We start from the raw sequence: 22,226 nt of genomic DNA on the forward strand, positions 1-22,226 counted from the left end.
CACGGTAACTCAATACGGGTAAACACGACAGACCCGCACTCTGCCACTTTCTCCAACGTGACCTTGGGCAGGCTGACTACTTCCATTGATTCTTGTTTCCCTCATCTGTACGAGGGAGATGCCCTCTGCCGCCAGACTGCTGGAGAGCCTGGGGCCCCGTTGGCAGGACGCTCAGCAGAGTGAGTGGCTCATGGGGAGTGTTCAGTGAAAGATACTCATCACCACCGTCACCGCCTTCATTAGCATCATTAGGCTTTAATTGTTGTTTCTGATCCCATTTCTTGGTTTACTTCTATTTCTAAAGTCAGCCTTTGCCAAATCATGTGACTCTGATTCTGGTCAGGGAAGAAGAAAGGATCTTTCTGTCTGGGCCTGAGGTTCATCCTTGTTTTTGTGCTCTGGGAGCAGAGGTCTGTCTCCTGAGCCCGCAGTTCCCCCGCCAGACAACTGAGAAAGTCCTGCTCTCAGTCAGTCAGGCTGCCTTGGAAACTGATTTTTCTTCAGTGTTACAGATTCCTTTCCTTTCCTTTCCTTTCCTTTCCTTTCCTTTCCTTTCCTTTTCCTTTCCTTTCCTTTCCTTTCCTTTCCTTTCCTTTCCTTTCCTTTCCTTTCCTTTCCTTTCCTTTCCTTTCCTTTCCTTTCCTTTTCCTTTCCTTTCCTTTCCTTTCCTTCTCCCTCCTTCGTTTTTCTTTTTTTCTTTTTTCTTTTCTCTTTTCTTCTTTCTTTCTTTCTTTCTTTCTTTCTTTCTTTCTTTCTTTCTTTTCTTTCCTATCTTCCTTCCTTCCTCCCTCCATCTCTCTCTCTCTCTCACTTTCTAAGTTTATTTATTTTAAGAGAGAGAGAGCACAAGCATGAGCAGGGGAGGAGCAGAGAGAGGGGAGAGAGCAAATCCCAAGCAGGCTCTGTTCGCATAGCACAGCACAGCACAGAGCCCTATGATGCAGGGCTCAAACTCATAAAGGGTGAGATCATGATCTGAGCCAAAATCAAGAGTCGATTGATCGTGTAACCTGCTGAACCACTCAGGCGCTCCAAGTGTTAACAGCTTTCGGAACCTACAGGGGTCCTCAGTTTCTCAATCAGTCCCTCCTAGTCACCATCCAAGCTCCTGGTGCCTTAAGAAGCCACATACCCCAGGAACACTTCCCAGACTCACTGGGTTCTGGTGTGAACCACCCCCCCCTTCCCCCCCCCCCCCGGCCCCCCGCACCACAGCACATCTCTGCCTCTTGAGCAGGTGGCCCCTGTCAAGGTTATTGTTGCTTGAAATCTCCAAGCATTTTAAAACGTGGGAGTTGTCCCTGCTTCAGTGGGTACGTTTTTGTTGTTCTTATGATCCAACATTTTGGGATTTAATTATCATTGGGGGGCATTGTTCAAGCTCATTAGTTTTAAGAGGTTAAAAAAACAAAGGTGTAAAAATAATTTGACATGATATTCCCCTCAAATGAGTTTCTTTTCCTGTTCTGTCTGTGAAGAGTATAGAAGCATGTACCCCAGAGGTGAGCAGAGCAGGGAACCCACCTGGCTCCTATGGGAGAGGAAGCTGAATTATCTCTACTCCTTCAACCCCCTGAGTCGATGGTTCCCGAGCCCCTGCTACCTGGTATAGTCACCTAGCACGTCTTTGAACAAGTTTATATCGTCATGTTGAGTTGTTTGCCTGGTACGTGAAAAATCAGGATGAATAAATGACGGGAAATGAAACCCATCTGAACACATTTGATAGATTACCGAATAACATTCTGAAATGCCAAGTGTAATCTTTCTCTCCAGCTTTCAGTAGACATTAATGGCTAAATTCTGCCTTAAGTTACATAAACACGTTTGACCAAAAAAAAAAGCCTATGCAGCATGAGCACCCTTGAAGAAATAAGAGCCAGATCCTGAGATGGCATATAATTATGTACTAGTTACCAGATTCCGAAATAGCATGTAATATGCCAAATAGATGTTTATTTCCTCTTTTTTTTTTTTTTCAAAAGGGCCCCACCCAACCACTGAAAGGAGTAGCATCAAAATAACTCAGGGTGGGTTTAACCCACCTCTCCTGTTGCCAGCAGACAGACCTGCAAAGGCACTGCTAATTTGGTGCGTACCAAGCCTTCGCATATTTTAGGATGTAGCAGGAATAGTGCATACAGGAGGTTTCCAAGGGCTTCAATTTGAGCCAGTTCATTAAAGGCAAGTGAAGCACAGGAAGGAATCTGTGGCAAATGTATGATTTAGGAGTCATATCTAGTTATTAGGTCTTATGCTATTTGTACACCCTGAAATGGGACTCACGGGTGTCCAAGCAGGTTGCTGTGCTAGGAGTGAGAGCTGGGATTTCTTGGGCCACAAGTAACCGGCCAAGCTCATTGATGACCCAGGATTTCAATACTGACCTAATGCAAAGTCTACCTTGGTCAATTATCTAGATATACACAAGTCATATATGGACCAAGTTATTGAGGGGTTATTAAGGTCACGTAACAGATTCTTAAACCCCTAGTTTAAATCCTTTCTGGAACAAGACAAGGGATAGACTAAATAATACAAATAACTTATTACTGTTCCCTTCAAAGCAGTTTTGCTGGGTTGCTACATACTTCATTCAACAAGACTCAGAACATATTAAAGACAACCATAATTATTTTCTGCAGACCTTGTGGTGAGTGGTTTTGAAAATGCTCAATGGGGGTGGACTTGGCCTTGAGGAATAGTTACAAGTCAGCTGAATCTAAGTCTGATAAACAAAGTTGGTGGTCAAGTTGGGTAATGCTGACTCACATCAATGACAGGGCATTCAGTTCAACGTAGAAAAGTAAGACTCCATCACTGCCCTTAAGAGGCTGTGGTCCGGATTGAGAGGAAGTCACACAAAAGACAATTTCAATACTGTTTCATAAGCAGTGTGAAAGAGTTAGGAAAGGATGTTTTGGTATTGGGAGTGATGGAAATGTTCTAAAACTGGATGATGGTGATGGGTGCAACTTTGGTAAATGTTATGAAATTACACACTTAAAACAGATGAATTTTATGATATGTAAATTATACCTCAATAAAGTTGTTTTTTGTAAGTTTTTTAATGTTTATTTTTGAGAGACAGATCAGGAGTGGGGAAGGGGCAGAGAAACATGAGACAGAAGATCCGAAGCAGGCGCTGCCCTCTCAGTGCAGAGCCTGATGTAGGGCTTGAACTCACAAACTATGAGATCATGACCTGAGCTGAAGTTCGGATGCTTAACTGACTGAGCCACCCAGGTGCCCCTAAAGTTGTTGTTTTTTTTTTTTTAAAGAAGGGTGTGGTGGGAGTACAGACATTCCATTTAGTTCTAAATTCAAACTGCAGTCCTCACCACCCTTGTCAAGAGAGTAAAGAAGGGAGGAGAGGAGGTCGGAGACGTGGTTAAGGTTTAGGCCGGTCTTGCTGTGGTTCTTGGGTCTTGGGCCTGCCTTTAAGTGAGGGGAAATAACTCAAGAGCTGCATGCATTCCAACTGCATAGTCAAATTCACATTTTAGATCCACTTCAAAAAAGCAATCTGAAAGATGCCAAGGTTGGAGGCAAGGAGACCAGTAATAAGGACAATGGAACAATCCTGGAGACAAACGGTGGCGGTGGGAACCAGAATGGCAGCAATGGCATGGGAAGGAAGGCACAAGTTCACGAGCATTTGGGTAATGGTGGCAGGACTTGGTAACTGGTGGGGTGTGGGTGGTGAGGAAGAGAGGAGAGTCGGGCAGGCTTAGGTCTCTGTCGTCAGGGAGGGAACGCAGAGGAGGATGGCAGAGGGTGGAACAGGCTGGCATCCCTCTGCAACATCCAGCTGGAAATGCCCAGCAAGCAGGCGTGCACGTGATGTCGACACTTTGGGGGAAGACTCAGGATTTCAAGTCGTTAGTCTAGGAGTGGTGGTTAAAAACACAGGAGGGATGAGATGGGTCACAGGGACCGTGTGAATTAGAAGAAAACTGGGCTGATGGAAACCTGGGGGAATTAACATTTGAGGGGCAGAGAGAAGACTGTGACAGGAACAGAAGGAAAATCAGAAGAGTGTGATGTCAGAAAGGCAAAGGAGTAATGTTTTGAGAAGAAAAGAGTAATAGTGTCAAATGTAGATAAAGCTTTAGAAAACAAAGCCTAAAAAGGTGTCTGCTGGATTTGGCTACTGACCTTAGTGAGAGAACAGTTTCAGGGGAGGGGAGGTGACAGCCAGGCCACAATGGGTTAGGAATGAATGGGGAGCCAGGGAGGGGAGGGGGGAGGTGATAGAAATGTAGCTGTCTGGGGACATCTTGGGCTGTGGCCAGAGAAGGACACAGGGTCCTCAGGCAGCTTTGTTCTTTTGTTCTGAGGACAGGAGGGACTTGAACGTGTTTGTAGGCTGAGCCAATTAGAGGAAGGAAATGTCCATGATACAGATGAGAAGTGCCTGGATGGAGAGGGGCTGGGCACAGCGGGGTGTGGACCAAGAACTCGGGCCAGGCACTGGCAGGGAGAGTGTCACTTCACCCTCGGGACTTGAGGGGCTGGATGGATGCGTAGCCTGGAATGGAAGGGGAGGAGTGCCGTGGCTTCCCACCTGATGGCCTTGCTTTGTTTCCTGTGTGTGTAAAACAGGAAGGGAAGTTCTTTGTTGAAAGTGTGGGGATGGGAGGTCCAAAAAAAAAAAAAAAAAGGAGAAAAGTTTAAAATGGACGATAACAGAGGAAGCTGATGGACAAGTAAACATGTTGATGTGAGTCAACCTTCACTCCTTTCTCTCCCCCACTCCGCCTCTCCATCTATCAGCAAGATGTCTCTTCTGCTTCTGTTTCCTGGGTTGGGCCACATCTCACCGCCTCCACTCCTACCCTCTGGGTCCAAGCCGCCATAATTTCTCTCCTAAATTTCTACCAGGGTTTCCTTACTAAGTTTTTCTGCTGCGTCCCTAGCCCCTTTTGGTCCTTTCCCCACACAGCAGCCAGAGTGATCTGTAAAAGCTGTAAATCAGGGGCGCCTGGGTGGCTCAGTCAGCTAAGCATCTGACTTCTGTTCAGGTCATCATCTCATGGTTTCTGAGTTTGAGGCCCACATCAGGCTCTGCGCTCTGAGCACAGAGCCTGCTTTGGATCCTCTCTCTCTCTCCCTCTCTCTGCCCTTCCCTAGCTCATGCACTCTCTCTCTCAAAAATAAATAAATAAATACCACCACCGCCCCCACCTCCCCGTAAATCAGATCGTACCACTCCGCTGCTTAAAATCATCCAACAATTCTCAGTGAGATAAGTATAAACTCCTAACACCAAGCTTTGTCCTGAGAGATTCAGGCATCATCTGGCCCTTTTTACCTCTCCTACCTTGTCATGTGCCACATTCTCCCTTGGTCAAGGTGTTTCAGCTACTCTGGCCTTCTTTTGTTTCTTCCAGGGCTCCAAGTTAGTTCCTGCCTCAGAGCCTTTGCACTTGCCTTCCTGCTACTCAGGATGCTCTGGCTGACTCTTTCCCATCTTTTACCTCCATGGCCAAATGTTACCACCCAAAACTTCTGTTTATTTGCTTCCTTATATATATCAGTAATTGAAACTATCTTACATATTTATTTCCTTGTGTGTAGTGTTTGTTTCAATCCCAGAATAAGAACTCTGGGAGAGAGGGGACTTCATTTAGGACATAGTAGGTACTTACGAAGTATCGTTAAAGGACAGTGTTGAAGGCTCAATGAGATTAGAAAAATACGACCGTGGTGACTTTAAGCCACACATTTGTGTGATTTTCTTAAGCACAGACCATCAAATAATGATGGATTTTCTTACATGTCTATTCTGGAGACAATTTCAAACACGTATTTCCAAAGGAGGGTCAGGTGGCAGAGGCATCCTGGTGAAAAGTAGATGGATTCCCAGTGTGACCAGTTCAGATATTTATGTTCTTATTCATTGTGCAGAAATTCCGTCAATTTTACAGTCTTGTACGTGGGTTGGCAAGTTGTGGGAGGAAATTGCTGACTTTGTTTCCAATCCCAAAGCTAAGCTGTGTTATACAGGTGAAATCAGGTTACTAAGATAGGTCTGGTTTCCTTGGTGACCCAGGAGGTTTGGTTATATTTGACATTGCTAAGAAGGAGAAAAATCTGATAACGACAGTTCTGTGTTTTCCTAAGGGAAGGAGCACTTTTCAATCCTCGGCTGAGGCTGAGGACATGCCTCCTTGATTGGCGAGGGTTGACCTCTGGCCATCCGGCTGAGCGACACTTTCTAACTGCTCCCAGAATCCCACACCCAGTCTGGCAAGCTTGTCCTATGCCAGCTCTGGGTAATTACATCATGACTCCTCAGGCTCCCTGTCTGGTTTGTTTTTGCATGTAAACACTGTAACTAGGGTGACGAATAGTTAGCTTGTTGGAGAATGTGCTAACACCTTTTTTCTGGTGTGATGACAGTGGAAGGCCATATTATTTTATAAATGGTGCGTCGATCCAGTTAACTCTTTAATGGTTTTTTTCTTGATAGCTGTTTTATCAAATGTCATTTGTTTATCAAGGGTTTGTGAGCCAAGCTCTGTGCTAAATACTTTTTCAGTATTATTTTATTTTCATGACAATATTATGAAGCAGGTACTATTTTTTTTTTAATTTTTTGAGTTTATTTATTTATTTGGAGAGAGACAGGGACAGTGTGAGCAGGGGAGGGGCAGAGATAGAGGGAGAGAGAGAATCCCAAGCAGGCTCTGCACCAGCGATGTAGAGCCTGACGTGGGGCTCGAACTCACGAAATTGTGAGATCATGTCCTGAGCCGAAACCTGAGAGTCAGACGCTTAACCGACCGAGCTACCCAGGCACCCTGAAGTAGGTACTATTATTAGCCCCATTTAAGTTAATGTTTATTTAGTTTTGAGAGAGAGACAGAGCATGAGCAGGGGAGGGGCAGAGAGAGAGGGAGACACAGAATCCGAAGCAGGCTCGGGGCTCTGAGCCGTCAGCACAGAGCCTGCCGCGGGACTCGAACTCACGGACTGCCAGATCATGACCTGAGCCGAAGTCAGACGCCCAAAGGACTGAGCCCCCTGGGCACCCCATTAACTCCATTTTAAAGATGAGGAAGCACATAGAGGTTCAGTGGCTTTCCATGGTCACACATCTAGGACGTGATGGGTTTTGGATTTTACGAAACGATTACTGCTGATCAAACACTGATACTGCACCCTGAATTCTCTCATAAAGCTGTAGGCGGAGGGGGAGGATAGTTCTAGTTTTCTACACTTACCTGATATTCAGAGTCCGCTTTGTGCTGCATGTCCCGCAGATACTGAACATCACTCACGAACTTCTGCCTGTCCCTTGCTTCATGCAACATGATCCTTAATCCCCAACCTGCATATACAAGATAAATGAATGTGCTGTGGCACAATTCTTTGTTGCTTTGCCATATTTGGATTTATCGTAGTATAACTGCTTTTATTCTCTTACAAATCCAATTTCCATTGTTTGAAAGCCACAGATGCCCCTTTCAGCCTGCAAAGACTCTTTGTATTGGTGTTGATGCCCTTACAGTCCTCCTATTCCCGGCATAAATAATGCAGCCACATTCATCAGCTGGCTTCAGTGATCCTGTCCTGGTTATGCAGAGAGGGTTAGATAGACAGACACCTGCTTCAGTAGAGGTTTTACAACTTGACAAAAAAAAAAAAAAAGAAAAAGAAAACCTAGCTAAATTAGCGATGACTGAAGTTACGAGCCCTTGGTAATTTAAATTCACTCAATCAACAATTGTTGTGTCCCTACTCCAGCTAAGGCACTAGGCTGGGCACTGGGATAGAGCAGTTGGCCAGAGGAACATGCCCTTTGCCTTTGCCTTTGTGTTGTGAGACCCTCTGGGTTCAAATCTTAAGCCTTTGAGCACTGACAAGGGAACATTGATTGTGATAAGCACTATGGAGTGGAAATGTAGGCTTTTTTTTTTTTAACATTTATTTATTTTTGAGACAGAGAGAGACAGAGCATGAACGGGGGGAGGGTCAGAGAGAGAGGGAGACACAGAATCTGAAGCTCCAGGCTCTGAGCTGTCAGCACAGAGCCCAACACGGGGCTTGAACTCACGGACCACCGGATCATGACCTGAGCCGAAGTCAGACGCTTAACTGACTGAGCCACCCAGCCGCCCCGGAAATGTGGGCTTCTATGAGAGATGGTTATTATGGGGAGGGCATCACATGATCTAGGGGGCAAGGGTTTCCTTAGGAGATGACACTGGGCTTGCTAAGGAGTGAGCCAGGCAAGACGCTGAACAGAAAGGACAGCAGGTACAGGAGCTTTGGGGGCAGCAGTGAGGTTGAGGAACAGGTGGGCCAGTGCAGCTGGAGCAGAGAGAGGGGAGGACAGCAACAGAAGGGCTGCAGGGTGGGCAGGAACCAGTTCACTTGGAGTGTGGAAGGTTATGACTGGAAGGGCCACACAACGCCACTGGAAGGATCCAACCTGGGGAGTAAATGGTTAGATCTGCATTTTAAAAGGCCCCTCCAGATCTAGTATGGAGAATGAATGGGGGTGAGGGGTGGAGTAAAAATGGAAGTCGAAAGACCACTGGGAATATATTACAATAATCCAGACAAGATGGTGACCACACTTGGGTAGCAACAGGGGAGAGGAGGAGGAGGAGGAGGCCATAGGTGCTATTTACTGAGCCTGCTGAAGTGCCAGGCACTGTTCTAAACATTTCCACACGTGAACTCATTCCATCTTCCGGCCCATGCTTGCGGCAAGCATCACATTTCTCTTTTGCTGATCAGGAAACCGGGGCCCAGCGGGAGTAAGTCACTTGCTTAAGGTTACAGAGCTACTAAATGGTGGAGTTGGGATTTGAACCCAGAGGGTCTCACACCAGGGCCCCCGTGCTAACCACGATGGGTTGGAGGGCTACTCAGGGCTGGTGATTATATGGATGGCGCAGGAGAGGGAACGTGGAGGAAGCCGCCCAGGTTACCGGCTCCAGCAGCTAGCTGGTCAGGGAGAAGGTCCCCTCAGACGATTCTGGAGGAGGGGCAGATAAACAACATGGAGATGTCAAGCAAGCCGTCAGACGCGGGGCTCCGGAGCTGGCTGGAGAAGTGAAGGTCTGGGCACCACTGGCATTTGGGGGACAACCGAAGTCGAAGGCAGCAGGTGTGCTGCAAAGAGGAGAACCCGAGACAGGGTTCTGAGGAACGCTCCAACTTAAGAGCATGGAGAAACTGCAAAGGAGCCAGAGAAGCAGGAGGAAAACCAGGTGGGTGCAGTTTCAGAGATTCTGGGAAGAGCAGGTTATTTATAACCTTGGTGAGAGCACTTAGCCGAGAGAGCAGCGGGGCTGAAGACAGATTGCAGGGAACCGCGCCTGAGAGGTAAGGAAGGAGCGCCAGTGCTTCCAAGGGCTTTGGCTCGGATTGGCGTGGCCTAAATTTATGGCCAAAATATTTAAGTTCACAAGGTTATTAAACGCCGCCGTTCATAACGAGCCTGCTAGACCTCAGCAGTATGGTCATCTAAGGTCCCGCACCTCCTGCTGATTGGCCAGAGAAGTGCTCTCTTGGTTTCTCTAGGTATTTTTTTTTAATTGACATATAACATTCGTTTCTCGCATACAACATTCTGATTTGATAAGTCTAGTTAACATCCATCACCCACACAGAGTTAAAATGGTTTTCCTCTCGTGATGAGAACTTTTAGGATCTATCCTCTTAGCAACTTTCAAATATACAGTATTATTTTATTTTCAATGTTTATTATTTTTGAGACAGAGAGAGAGAGAGAGAGAGAGAGAGCGTGAGCGAGGAAGCAACAGAGAGAGAGGGGGACAGAGGATCCGAAGCCGGCTCTGAGCTGACAGCAGCGAGCAAGATGCGGGGCTCGAACTCATGAACTGTGAGGTCACAACCTAAGCCAAAGTCGGATGCTCAATTGTCTGAGCCACCCAGTAACCCCAAATATACAGTATTATTAATTACAGTCACCATGCTGTATGTCACATCCTCAGTACTTATTTATTTCATAACTGGAAGTTTGTGCATTTGGACTCTCTTCACCCATTTTGCCCACCCTCCCCACCTCCTGCTTCTGGAAACTGCCAGTCTGTTCTCTGGATGTTCTCTCTGCCTATGAGTTTTGTTGTTTTCTTTTTTTAATCCATTTGAGGTTATACAGTATTTGTCTTTGTCTCTCTCTCTCTGTCTCTCTCTCTATATATAATCTAATATATATATATATAATTATATATCATATATCTCCCATTTATCTATTCGTCCATCAGTAGATACCTAGTTGGCCTCCATGGCCTAGATGGCCTAACATGGAGTTAGTTAGTGTTTTGGATAAATACCCAGAAGTGGAATTTCTGGATCATATGGTAGTTCTTATTTTTAGGGTTTTTTTGAGGAACCTCCATACTGTTTTCCATAGTGGCTGTACCATTTTACATTCCCATCAACAGTGCACAGGGACTCCCTTTTCTCCACATCCTCACCAACCTTTATTTCTTATCTTTTTTGATACTAGCCATTCTAACAAGGGGGAGCTGATATCTCATTGTGGTTTTATATGCATTTCTCTCATCATGAGTGATGTTGAACACATTTCATGTACCTGTTGGCCACATGTATGTCTTCTTTGGGAAAAAAAAAAGTCTATTCAAATCTTCTGCCCATTTAAGAATCAGGTTTGTTTTTGTTTTTGTTTTGCCATTGAGTTGTATACATTCTTTATGTATTTTGGATATTAACCTTTTATCAGATATATGATTTTCAAGTATTTTCTCTCATTCAGTAGACTGCTTTTTCATTTTGATGATAGTTTCCTCTGCTGTGTAGAAGCTTTTTAGTTTGGTGGAATCCCACTTGCTGGTATTTGCTTTTGTTGCCTTTTTTTTTTTTAAAGTTTATTTATTTAAGTAATCTCTACACCCAACACGGGGCTCAAACTCATGACCTGGAGATCAAGAGTCGCATGCTCTTCTGACTGAGCCAGCCAGGTGCCCCGCTTTTGTTGTCTTTGATGCCTTTGGTAGCAAATCCGAAAAAATCTTGCCAAGACTGAGGTCAAGGAGTTTATCACCTATGGAGTATTATGGTTTCAGGTCTTAGGTTCAATTATTTAATCCATTTTGAGTTAATTTGTGCATACAGCGTAATATAGTCCAGTTTCATTCTTTTCCATGTGCCCATCCAGTTTTCCCTGCACCATTTATTGAAGAGACTGTTCTGTCCCAATTGCAAATTTTTGGCTCCTTTGTCATAAGTTAATTGACCACATATGCATGAGTTTTCTGAGGCTCTCTATTCTGTTCCACTGATCTACGTATCTGCTTTTATGCCAATATCATACTATTTTATTATTATAGCTTGGTAATATTGTTTGAAATCAGGAAGCACCATGTATCCAGCTTTGTTGTTCTTTCCTACACACATTTTTAAATAATTACCATGTGACAGGTGCTGCTGTAGGTTCTGGGGAAAACAGTAGGATAAGATAGACAACATCCCTACCCTCAGGTGTCTCTGCATTCTGAACCTTTCCTTCCCCTCTCCATTTTTTTTCAGTTGTGTAGATATTGGCAAAATCAGGTTGCCCCTGACTCGTGGTGACTCCATGTCTGGACTGGTCATTGTGAAATCTCACCAGGTTTATCACCTAGCTCTGAGCAATATCATCTAGCAACTTGTGCTGCTTCCTGCAGAGTTACTGTCTCTCTAGTACAGAAAGTTGGTCTTTGAGGGTCCGAACCTGAAACTATAATCCAACGGATGGTTCCACAGACTACACACAAAACCTAAAGTTTGCCTCTGACCAGTTTAGTAGTCATTTATGGAACTGCACTTTAAAAGATCACTTTCAACTTTTCCTATGAATTTGTACCTGCACAGAATGAAGTTATGTTCCCACTCTTTTCAGAAAACAATGGTGTTAAAACAGGCAGAAAGATGAACCCTTGCTGCTACTGTTGGAAAGAGAAGCCTGTCTGAATATTAATCAGGCAGACAACATAAGGATTCATAATGAAAATATGTTAATGGTCACTAAAGGGGCACATCCCAGAGTCCACTTGGATGATACATTTTGGTTACAAAGTTCACATAGAAAAACTAGCTAATAGAGTCTGGCTTTAATGTGGTGTTATTTTAAAGAGGCTCCTGAGTCAAGAGGCAAAACTTTGTCTAACTAGGTAGGAAATAACACTATTTGAACTACTTGTTAGGTTACCTCTGACTTCACAAACACCTACCAAATAAAGGACTTTGAAGTTACCTACAAAAGTCTCTTTACCCTCCTATAAACTCTCTATTACTGTACTTTACTATAAAATGTATATTTAGAAGCATCATCGTGCCACAAGTGCTTTCTTATTTAAATACCCCAGTACTCTCTGAGAGTAAACAAATACCGTAGGCACTAGGCAAACCGATTATTAGGAGATCACCACAGTTTAAGTAAACAGGTAAACACTTTCCACCTTTCTGAAGTATCACTTGAATTTCATACTGTACTGCAGGTTCGAAAACTGCCCAGGATGAACAAGAAACAGAAATAACTGTATGGAAGTAAGTTCACGTGAGATCATGCTTAATTTGCAGATCTCAGTTTAGTGGGCCTCTCAACCAGATGGCCATTTGAAGCCCCCAAATTTTTCCTCAGCAAATACAGACAGGGAGAGAGAGAGAGAGAGAGAGAGAGAGAGAGTGAGTGTGTGTGTGTGTGTGTGTGTGTGTGTGTGTGTGTGTGTGTGTGTTGGGGGGGGTGATAATAAGATGTGGGCAAGGCACATGTTTCTAAAATAGCACCCTGTATTCTCTCCCATTTCTCACCTTTGAACTGCTTCTCAATTTAAAATCCACTCATGGTCATGCACACTTCTCTTTTAAGTCTCTGGTGACAATAGATTGGGCCAAACTTGTGCTTTAAAAATCAACATAAGAAGCCATATTAAATTGGGAGAGGGAGAAGGAGAGAAGGGTGTAGGAGGGATGTGGGGAAGGGAGAGGAGCCCTGCTTTGCTGAAAGGAAGAGCGAGTGCTTCTTCTTGGCCTCAAAATTCTACATATCTGTGAAATTTCAATGAGGAATATTCTAAGAACTTTGTGACATATGTATTCCTCTCTAGTGTAAGATTGTGATGAATTCAAACCAAGTTTCCCTGACTAAGGAGAACAGACTCTGATTGCAGAATATATTTCAGTTCTCTAAAATATCATACATGCTGTCCTGCTCAGTGACCACACTTGTCCAAAGAATTGAAGGGAGCTCTTTTTAATGACATCAATTTATTTCACTCTTTTCTTATTAGAAGTTTCTAATATGGTCTTTTAGAAGTATTAAAGTGAATATTTTCTTGGTTCAGCAATCAAGAAAAATGTAAATTTAAGCCCCTCTTTAGGCTGAAGCTTCCTTTGAACCAAAATCTAAATGGCTATATGAATACCTGACAATCAGGTTTCTAAAGTCCCCCTTTTCCACAAGTGGGTGCTTGGAAGAAAGACTTCAGAACTTAGTTCTCCTTTTAATTAATTTGTAATGACAAAGATTACAGGATTCCTTTAAGTCTCGGCTTTAAAAAAAATCTTAAGAGTTTTAAAATCTTATAAAAATGACTTGAATATAAGCAACAAAGATGAGTGATCTGGGGCCAATTTTCCTAACACCCCGCTACTGAGAGACTGCTGTGGCCCAAGGGAAAGTGGAGGAAATGAGATGGATGGGGGGTGGGGGGTGCGCAGATAATCGGACTCTCCCAGCCAATTTGGTTTAAGAGATCAAGGGCTGGGTTGGGGGTGTGTGTAAGAGGCTCATAAGAAAAGCTTTTTGGCGGTGACTCTTCATTTTATTGTGACACCGTGGCAGAGATGGGCGGCCATACCCTGGGCTTGCAGACCAGAGGAGCCTGCGGGGAAGTTTTGTAGCTGCGGGGCGGCTGCCAGAGTGCGAATATACGTGACCACAGAGCCCACCCCCACCCACCCACCCCGCCCCCGCACCTGTCCCTTTGAGGCAGGAAAGCACGGGGGACAGGGAGCGGCCAGGCCTCCAGGCCTCGGCCCGATTTCCCTCCAGAATGGCAGGAGTCGAAAGGCTAGGTTGTCCCCCTTCTCCTCCCCACGCCTCGGAGGAGGACCGGGGGGCGCAGGGGGCGCGCGCGGCCGGGGCGGGCAGGCCGTTACCTGGCGGGTCAGTCCTTCCCCACCTGCGAGGGCTGAAGGGGCCGAGGGGCGGGGCAGGCGGGCCGGTCCAGGGCGGAGGAGCCGCCCATCAATCACGCGGGGGCCGTCTCGGTGCTCCTCTTCCCCCTCCTGTCTCGTCTCCCCTCCCTCTACCCTGCCCCTCTTCCTCCTCCTCCTCCCCGGGGACAGCTTTCCGCAGCGGCGGCCCGGCTTTCTAGGGGCGGAGGCGGTGGGGGCGGCTGCCTAGCGTCCTCCCGTTCCCTTGGCAACGCGACCTCCTCGCCCTGCGCGCGCGAACGTAGGGGGGAGGGGGCGGGGCGGGGGCCGCGGCCCTGCGGTCCAGAGCCCCGACGCGCGCCCCGCGGTTGCCGTGGGAACGGGATGCGGTCGGGAAGGCCTAGCGGTGATGGCGGCGGGCGGAGAAGACACGCTGAAGGAGGAGGCCGATTGGCTTTGTCTTGATGCCCAGGCCCAGATACTGAGGCCATCACTTCGCCCTGTGTCGGTGCTGGGCTTTATAAAGAACGTGGTTAGAAAACGAGAGGGGAAAATGTTTTTAACTGAATGAAGTAATATGAAAGACAATGTACGGGTAGAGGAAAGATAGGGCAGCCCTGGAGTTTGAGGGAGTTTGGGGGATCTCGGAAATACCTGCTCCAACGTAAGAAGAAGTAGATGATTAAGAGGGGCACCCCGCCAGTGGTAGAAGGGAGACCAGACCCCAGTCATCTCCTGGTTATCAGTAATCTTGGCTGCCTTTCCCAAGGAAGGAGGTTTTTAGAGCTTTAGACTAGTGCCCACAGATTTGGAAAGAAGGACCGGAAAGCGGTGCTAGCCTCACCGTCTCTCTGCCAGGTTTATTTCTGTCCGTGGCTTGGGGTATGCAAAGATGACTCTTACATTTATTTTGCATGCGTAGGCACTCAATAACTTGCCAACTGATGTCAAGTTAGGGCAGTTTTGAGTGGAGAACGGGGAGAAAGGAGACTAGAAATTCTTGGACTTTTTGTCAGTGCCCAGCGTCCCTAGGTGTCTGTGGCTTGGGGTGTCTTCTCAGCAAACCCCCAAATCCAGTCGGCATCTATATCTCCTGCAGCATGGCACCATTCCTAATATTCTTTTAAAAAATTTTTTAATGTTAATGTTCATTTATTTTTGAGAGAGAGAGCGAGCACGAGTGGGGGAGGGGCAGAAAGAGAGAGAGACACGGAATCAAGAGCAGGTGCCAGGCTCTGGGCAGACAGTGCAGAGCCCACACGGGGCTTGAACCCATGAACCGTGAGATCATGACCTGAGCTGAAGTCAGCTGTTTAACTGACTGAGCCACCCAGGCTCCCCTCTTCCTTCTATTCTCATCACCACCATCCTAGTTTGGACCTCCAGGACTTCATAACTGGATTATTGTAAGGGCCTCCTGCCCACATCTTGAGCCCCTGTCTTCCTTACCCTACCCCCCCCCCCCCCCCGTTTCCCTTATTCCATAAGCAGCTTAGGTCTCATGGTGTGGTGCCCTTGTTAAGCAGCTCTCTGAGATTCCTCACTGACTGTGGAATGAAGTCCAAACTCTTGACTATGGCTTTCCCTATACCCTCCCCCAGGGCTTGCTTTCTTGGTTCTCCTCTGTCAGTACTTCATTCATACTTCAGGCAGACCAGACTGCATATTACACCCTGAACATTACTCGCTGCCTTCACGCCAACCTCTAAGACATATCCTGAGCCGGGCAGACTCCAGATAATATGTACTTAGGTAAAACCTTTTTGGGGGGCATTTTGTCATCTAACCTTCGTTGGTCCTTCATTCACGAGTACCTTTCCATCCATGGTAGCTTAACCCACGTTCTGTTCTTGTTCTCAGCTGGCTATCAAGTAATCCTTATCAAAGCATTAACTGCGAATTAAAGCATTGACTGATAAGTACTAACCTAAGACCTCTCCCCATGGGTTTTACATTTGAATCTTTTTAAAAATTGGTTTTTTTTTAATTCAAGTATAGTTGACACACAATGTTACATTAGTTTCAGGTGTACAACATAGTGATTCAACATGTTTATACATAATGGTTTGCTCACCACAAGTATAGCTACCATCTGTCACCATGCAACGCTCTTACAATATCATTGACTATATTCCTTATGTTGTGCCTTTTATTCCCATTGCTTATTCATTCCATACCTGAAAGCCTGTATCTCCCACTCCTCTTTACCCATTTTGCCCATCCCCTCCCCTCTGGCAACCAGTTTGTTCTCTGTATATACTAGGTCTGATTCTGCTGTTTGTTTGTTTAGATTCTACGTATGAGTGAAATCATATGGTATTTGTCTTTCTCAATCTGACTTACTTTACTTAGCATAACACCTTCTAGGTCCATTCATGTTGTCCCACATTTGCCTTTCAATCTTTTTTGTTTGTTTTTTTTAAAGTTTATTTGTTTATTTTGAGAGAGACAGAGAGTGAGGGTGTGAGGGAGAGGCAGAGGGAGGGGAAAAGAGAGAATCCCAAGCAGGCTCTGCACTGTCAGTGCAGAGCCCTATACGGGGCTCGAACTCGTGAACTGTGAGATCATGACCTGAGCCAAAATCAAGAGTTGAATGCTTAACCAACTGAGCCACCCAGGGGCCTCCGCCTTTCAATCTTTCAGACACACTAATCAAAACTATAAGTGAAATTATAGATGTAGACTTTGTTCTGTTGAAGCAAGGACCCCCTTCAAATAAAAATAATCATAATGATTAATGATAATCAGTAACTAGTAATGACTAACAGAGGGAGGAAGTGAAAGCCAGGCAAGAAAGTTGGAGAGAAGGGACATGCTGGAGGACGCATGGTAAGTAGCAGACCAGGGCTCAAAAGTAGGGCTTCCCATTCTCAGCTCCTGATTTTGCCTACTAGTAAGAAAAGCACCTTAGTATATATTAGACCCAGATTTTCCTCCTTCCACTTCAACATCCATATAAAATAAAACATTGCTGTGCAGATTAAACAAGAGAGGACAAAGCATTTAACATCATACTTAGTATATAGTAAGCACTCAATAATCAGTACCTTTACTTTCTGAGGCACATTTTAAGATTTTATTTAATGCACATGGATGCCAGCTGTAAATATTTTCAGATTTTATTGTGTGTGTGTGTATATATATATATATATATACACACACATATATATTTAAGTAGGCTTCATGCCTAGCACGGAGCCCAATGTGGGGCTCGAACTCACAACCCTGAGATCAAGACCTGAGTTAAGATCAAGAGTCAGACACTTAATGAACTGAGCCGCCCAGGTGCCCCTACTTTTTTTATTTTTTAAGTAATCTCTGTGCCCAATGTGGGACTCTAACTCAGAACCCCAAGGTCGAGTCACATGCTCCACTGATAGAGCCAGCCAGGTGCCCCCGTATTTTCAGATTTTTAGATAACAAGGTTTGGAGATGGCACTTCATACCTCCGTTTTAAACTCTTCTACATTTCAAAGTTGTTTCTGAAAATTAAGTTCCATGAAAAGGATCTTGGTGCTCTTGAAAGAACGTGGCAGTGCTAGGGGTCAGCCTGTAAACGGTTACCCAGTGACTCCAACTTTAGTGTTTAATGAGTGAATTTACGCTTGGCATGTAAGTAACAAATAAGCTTGGTTCTAGAATTAAGAAGCAAAGTGCTAAGGAAGAGAAATATTAGCGTGGGGAGGAAACACAATTTCTGCTTGGACAAAGAATCCTACTCTTCCTTATCCTTTGCAAAATGTCCCTGGTAGATGATGAATAAGTGAAGAAAACAGACTCAAGTAGATCATGGGTTCTAAAGATAGAGATATTTGGTGTTTACAAATAAGCATCAGGAAGTTCTTTAGCTTAATCTAAACGTTCTGCAAAGGGCAGCTTCAAGTATAAAATTTCAGAAATGTTCCATGTCTTAAGTTTCAGAAATAACATTTTTGAGGGAAATAATTGAATTCGTGCAGAGAGTAAGCTGTCCAGAGGGGGTAGCTATGCATTCTAAGCCTCCCAAGACTGGGACTACACCCTAAGCCTGGGATATCCAAGAGCCTCATGGAGACCTGGCTCAGCTACTCACAAGATCCCGAACAACACGTACTTTGTCCATCTAATATTTCCCCTTCCTAAGAGAGGAGTCTAACTGGGCCACTTTGTTACTGTCTAATCAGGAGCTCTCCTGAAAGGTAGAGAGCTGTATACTAAGTGGCCTCAGAAGCTGATGACCTCCCTTATACGCAGCATGGTCATTTTTGCCTTGGGTCTTGCCATGACTAATGGGTTTCTGTTGTCATCAGTTGAGGCCAATGTGGCGATGTTGCTTTCATGCAATGCACAAAGCACGGGCCATGGCAGTTTTACAGAAAGAACCTCTAGGAGAGGCTTCCCTGAGAAGGGGACTATGGGCATGGTAGTCCTTTAAAGATTCACAGGTTCTCCTCCAGAACCCCTTTATGCAGGGGATTCATCTGATTATTTTAATTAATTTATTTATTTCATTTTTCAGTTTTGAGAGAGAGAGAGAGAGAGAGAGAGAGAGATGGAGAGCAAGCAGGGGAGAGGGGAAAAGGGGGAGAGAGAGAGAATCTTAAGCAGGCTCCACACTCAGTGCGGAGCCTGATGCAGGGCTCAATCCCACGACCCTGGGATCGTGAGCTGAGCTGAAATCAAGAGTCAAGATACTCAACCCACTGAGCCACCCGGGCGCCCCTTCATCTGATTAATTTTAAAAACTGGCTAATGGCTTTTTGAATTTGCCATGGGCTCGTGTGACATTCTGTGTTCATCCCACAGCTATATTTGGCCAGGCTAAGCATGCAATGTGACAGTCTCTTGATGTCACTTATTAAAAGTGGCCTGTATAGGTGTCATTAAAATGGCTACAGAGCTTGGGTAGGCTGTTCCAAGGTGTGCCCTCTGGACATTTTGAGGGAGGGCACTGAAGACGCAGGATTAGGCCCTCGATTTTCTAAGATCAGAAACACCATTTTAGTTCATTTGGAGCCGATCTTTTTAGGAAATGATTCCCAGTAGTTTCACTCAGCAGACACTAAATGCCCTCCACTTGACCAAGTTGTTTTATCTCAGAGAGTATAGCCGGTAGCTGACCAGTCCTGGTCAGGTACCAAAAGTACTTTCCCCAGGGAGGGGGGTGGAATGGGGAGGAAGGCATCCCCAGGAGATCAAATTAAAGATCATAAGGCTTGGTGAATATTGAATTAGATCCAAGCGACCTGAGTATTCTTCAGGGATATCTCCAGCAGGCTGAGGAGGCCTTAAGGAATAATGTGCCTTCCCTCCAGAGTTGTTTCAGTCTGGAATAGCTGCTGTGGATTATTCACCTCAAGGCGTTCAGAGACCACATCTTTTTTTCAGTTAACTGACTTTCTGCTTAACTTCACGGGACCATTTCTCTTCCACTTATGGCATTAACAGCATAGTTTGGGATTGAGAAGAGCGGGGTTGGAGTCCCAGCAGTGACACTTGCTGCGTGACAGTGAACTTTCAGCCCCCTCACACTTCAAAATCCTCATAGTTAAAATGGGAATAGTCAGAGCCTCCTTGCCATCCTTGTGAGGATTAATGAAATAGCAAAGTTTCTGGCACTGAGTCGGCCACGTAATAGCTGCTCAGCAAATGGTGGCTATCATTATCATTTATATCATGTAGATTTAATTCTCCTGGCTGAGATCTGAGGACACACCAGGGTACATCACCTACAAATTTACCAAACCGCTCCAAAGGCTTGTTATTTCTTTAAAATGGTAATCTTACGTTGCTGATGTCATGGTGGTTAATTTCATATTGATATTTTTTTATCCTGAATTTCAGAGACTGACATTTTATGACCTCATCTCTAATTATGAGGGTGTATCCAATTTGGGGGTTGCAGTCATCCATGAACTATTTGAAACTTAGTAATGCCTTTTGGGCTTTCATAGGTCAAATATCCAAGATTTGATTCTCTTGTGGAACAAAGCAGACTCTGGTACAGATTGGCAAACTCCCTATAATTGATTAAAAAAAAATACATCTCCTTTAGGGGATCCCTTAGAATTTTCCTCATTTGGAATTGTAGCTGGCCTATTGTGCTGTCTCACGAAGAGAGGGCAAACTCATTAATGTTTTTGGATCCTATAGTGTTGAGATACTTCTCAAAAGTTCAAGCAGGCTTTGATTTCTTTATCCGTTTTGGATGCCTCAGACTTTTCAGAACCTTCATTATGGCAATTGATGCATCTTATACAAGACTGGATGTGATTATAAGAACTTTGGGGATACAAAACATACTGCTTTTCTAAATTTCTGAGCAATTGTTACCAAAGGAAAGCATTTGACTTCTTTCCAGAAGGAGTATCTGATTTGTTTGGACTTTGGATAAACTCAAGCCATACATGTTTTTGGCCAAGAGTTTAATTTGTGGACTGATCATCAAGATCTGAGCAAGATGATCCCAGGCTTCAGAACCCAGGCTTCAGAAAGCCATGACAGTGTCAGGATTGCATGTGATCTTTAAACATGTTTCTGGATGGATAAGTACTCAGGCCAAAAAAAAAAAAATTCTTATCAAGAGGGCAGAAGAACATGAGCACTAAGCAACTCCTGGACCTTCAGGAAGTAGATGTCACCCTGGGATGTTCTGTTTGGATAAAAGTGCTGAGCCAATGAGGGAGAGAGCTGCACGAAGGTAGCTGGATGGAGGAGCAGAGGCAGCTCTGGTTTGGGGGGCAGGTGGCCTCTTTTCCCACCGCCCATTTCCTGATGGCGGCAGCCAGGGAGCTTTGGCTCTGAGGAATGCCCTCTGCACTCACAGGGGCGCAGTGGGGATCCCCCGCCCCCCTGAGGACTGTACCACGCAGAGGAACATTCATCTCTGACAGAAAGCATTTCTAATCTCTGTGCTCTTTGCTCTCCAGGGCTTGCTTTTTTGTGATGTTCTTTCTGTTTTTCTAATTATACAGATGGAGCAACCGGTTAGTTGCTAACTCTAATGCCCTTCTTTAACTTCTTGAAGCTTCTGATTGAATCTGCCCCACCCAAGGACAGCTGCTTGCCTCCCCTTGAACTAGTAGGTAGCCAGGAACGGCTTCACGCAGCGGGAACATCTTCAGGGCCAAGGTGGGAACGAGTTGTGAGGCAGCAGAGAGGAGGAGGAGACACTTAGTAAAGAAGGGCTGCTGGGGACTGCTACCAGTGTTCAAAGTTGGGCATCCCAAATCGGTGAATCTAGAACATTCCACCTGTTCACTTAATTCACAAATATTTGATAGGTAGGTGTCAAGGACAATTTACAGGTAGACAAATCAATAAATATACACTGACATATGATAGTGCTGGGACATTAATAGATGCAGAGATGAAATGCTGGGGGTGGCGATGGGGAGTGTGGGACCCTATTGAGACAAAGTGCTTGAAGATGGCCTCACTGGGTGAGGTGTAGAGGATGGAGAGGAGCCAGCCCTCTGAGGGTGAAGAAGGGGCACAGGTGGATAAAACAACACTGGGAAAATCTTGAGGTGAGAGGGAGCTCACGGGATTCAGGGAACTGTAAGGCAGCAGGTATGGCCACAAGGCTGTTGTGAGGGGAGGCTGGTAAGACTCAGGAGTTGGGGTGGGTTTTATTCTAAATACAATGGAAAGCCATGGAGTGGTTTTTAAAGTGTGAGTGTGTGTGTGTGTGTGTGTGTGTGTGTGTATGTGTGTATGTGTGTGTGTGAGAGAGAGAGAGAGAGAGAGACAGAGACAGAGACATATCATGTGGGGACCTGTGAGGAGGTTCTTTACCAGAATTGCTAGTGATGACCTCATGATCCCTATCCCAGCCTTTGAGGAAACTTCAAAATGTCATTCAAGCACATGCTTGTCCATTGGCAGGAGACAAGCTGATTAAAGATGAATTGCAAGCTACTTCTCCTAGTTCCGGGACACTGACACAACCAGAGGTGCCATATTGGGTGGTATATCCTGATTTTTCACTTCCAGGCTCTCATCACAGTGCATCTCCTCATAACGTCCCTTACTGATGCATTTGTGCCACACACTGAGTCTTGCTGCTTTTACACCCCTGCCTGTCCTCCTTTCTCACTCTCCTC

At 45.3% G+C, this 22,226-nt stretch overlaps 1 protein-coding gene across 11 annotated transcripts in view; it reads right to left on the reverse strand.

Moving 5' to 3' along the window:
• The window catches only part of MARCHF10 (membrane associated ring-CH-type finger 10), an 82,965-nt gene extending 68,578 nt beyond the window's left edge, over positions 1 to 14,387 (reverse strand). For 2 of the 11 annotated variants that reach the window (XM_027047922.2, XM_027047921.2), the window contains exons 1-2: positions 14,146 to 14,369; positions 7,230 to 7,336 (exon numbers count right to left, since the gene is read on the reverse strand). In XM_027047922.2, the coding sequence (XP_026903723.1) occupies positions 7,230 to 7,319 (90 nt within the window). In that variant the 5' untranslated portion in view covers positions 7,320 to 7,336; positions 14,146 to 14,369. Of the gene's footprint in view, positions 1 to 7,229; positions 7,337 to 8,945; positions 9,130 to 12,795; positions 12,887 to 14,145 lie in introns of all 11 variants that reach the window. The other 9 variants (XM_027047915.2, XM_053212190.1, XM_027047916.2 and 6 more) reach the window with 9 other exon arrangements.
• Positions 14,388 to 22,226: the final 7,839 nt, after the last annotated feature.

Source organism: Acinonyx jubatus, chromosome E1 (assembly GCF_027475565.1).
Source record: "Acinonyx jubatus isolate Ajub_Pintada_27869175 chromosome E1, VMU_Ajub_asm_v1.0, whole genome shotgun sequence".
NCBI classification, from domain to species: Eukaryota; Metazoa; Chordata; class Mammalia; order Carnivora; family Felidae; genus Acinonyx; species Acinonyx jubatus.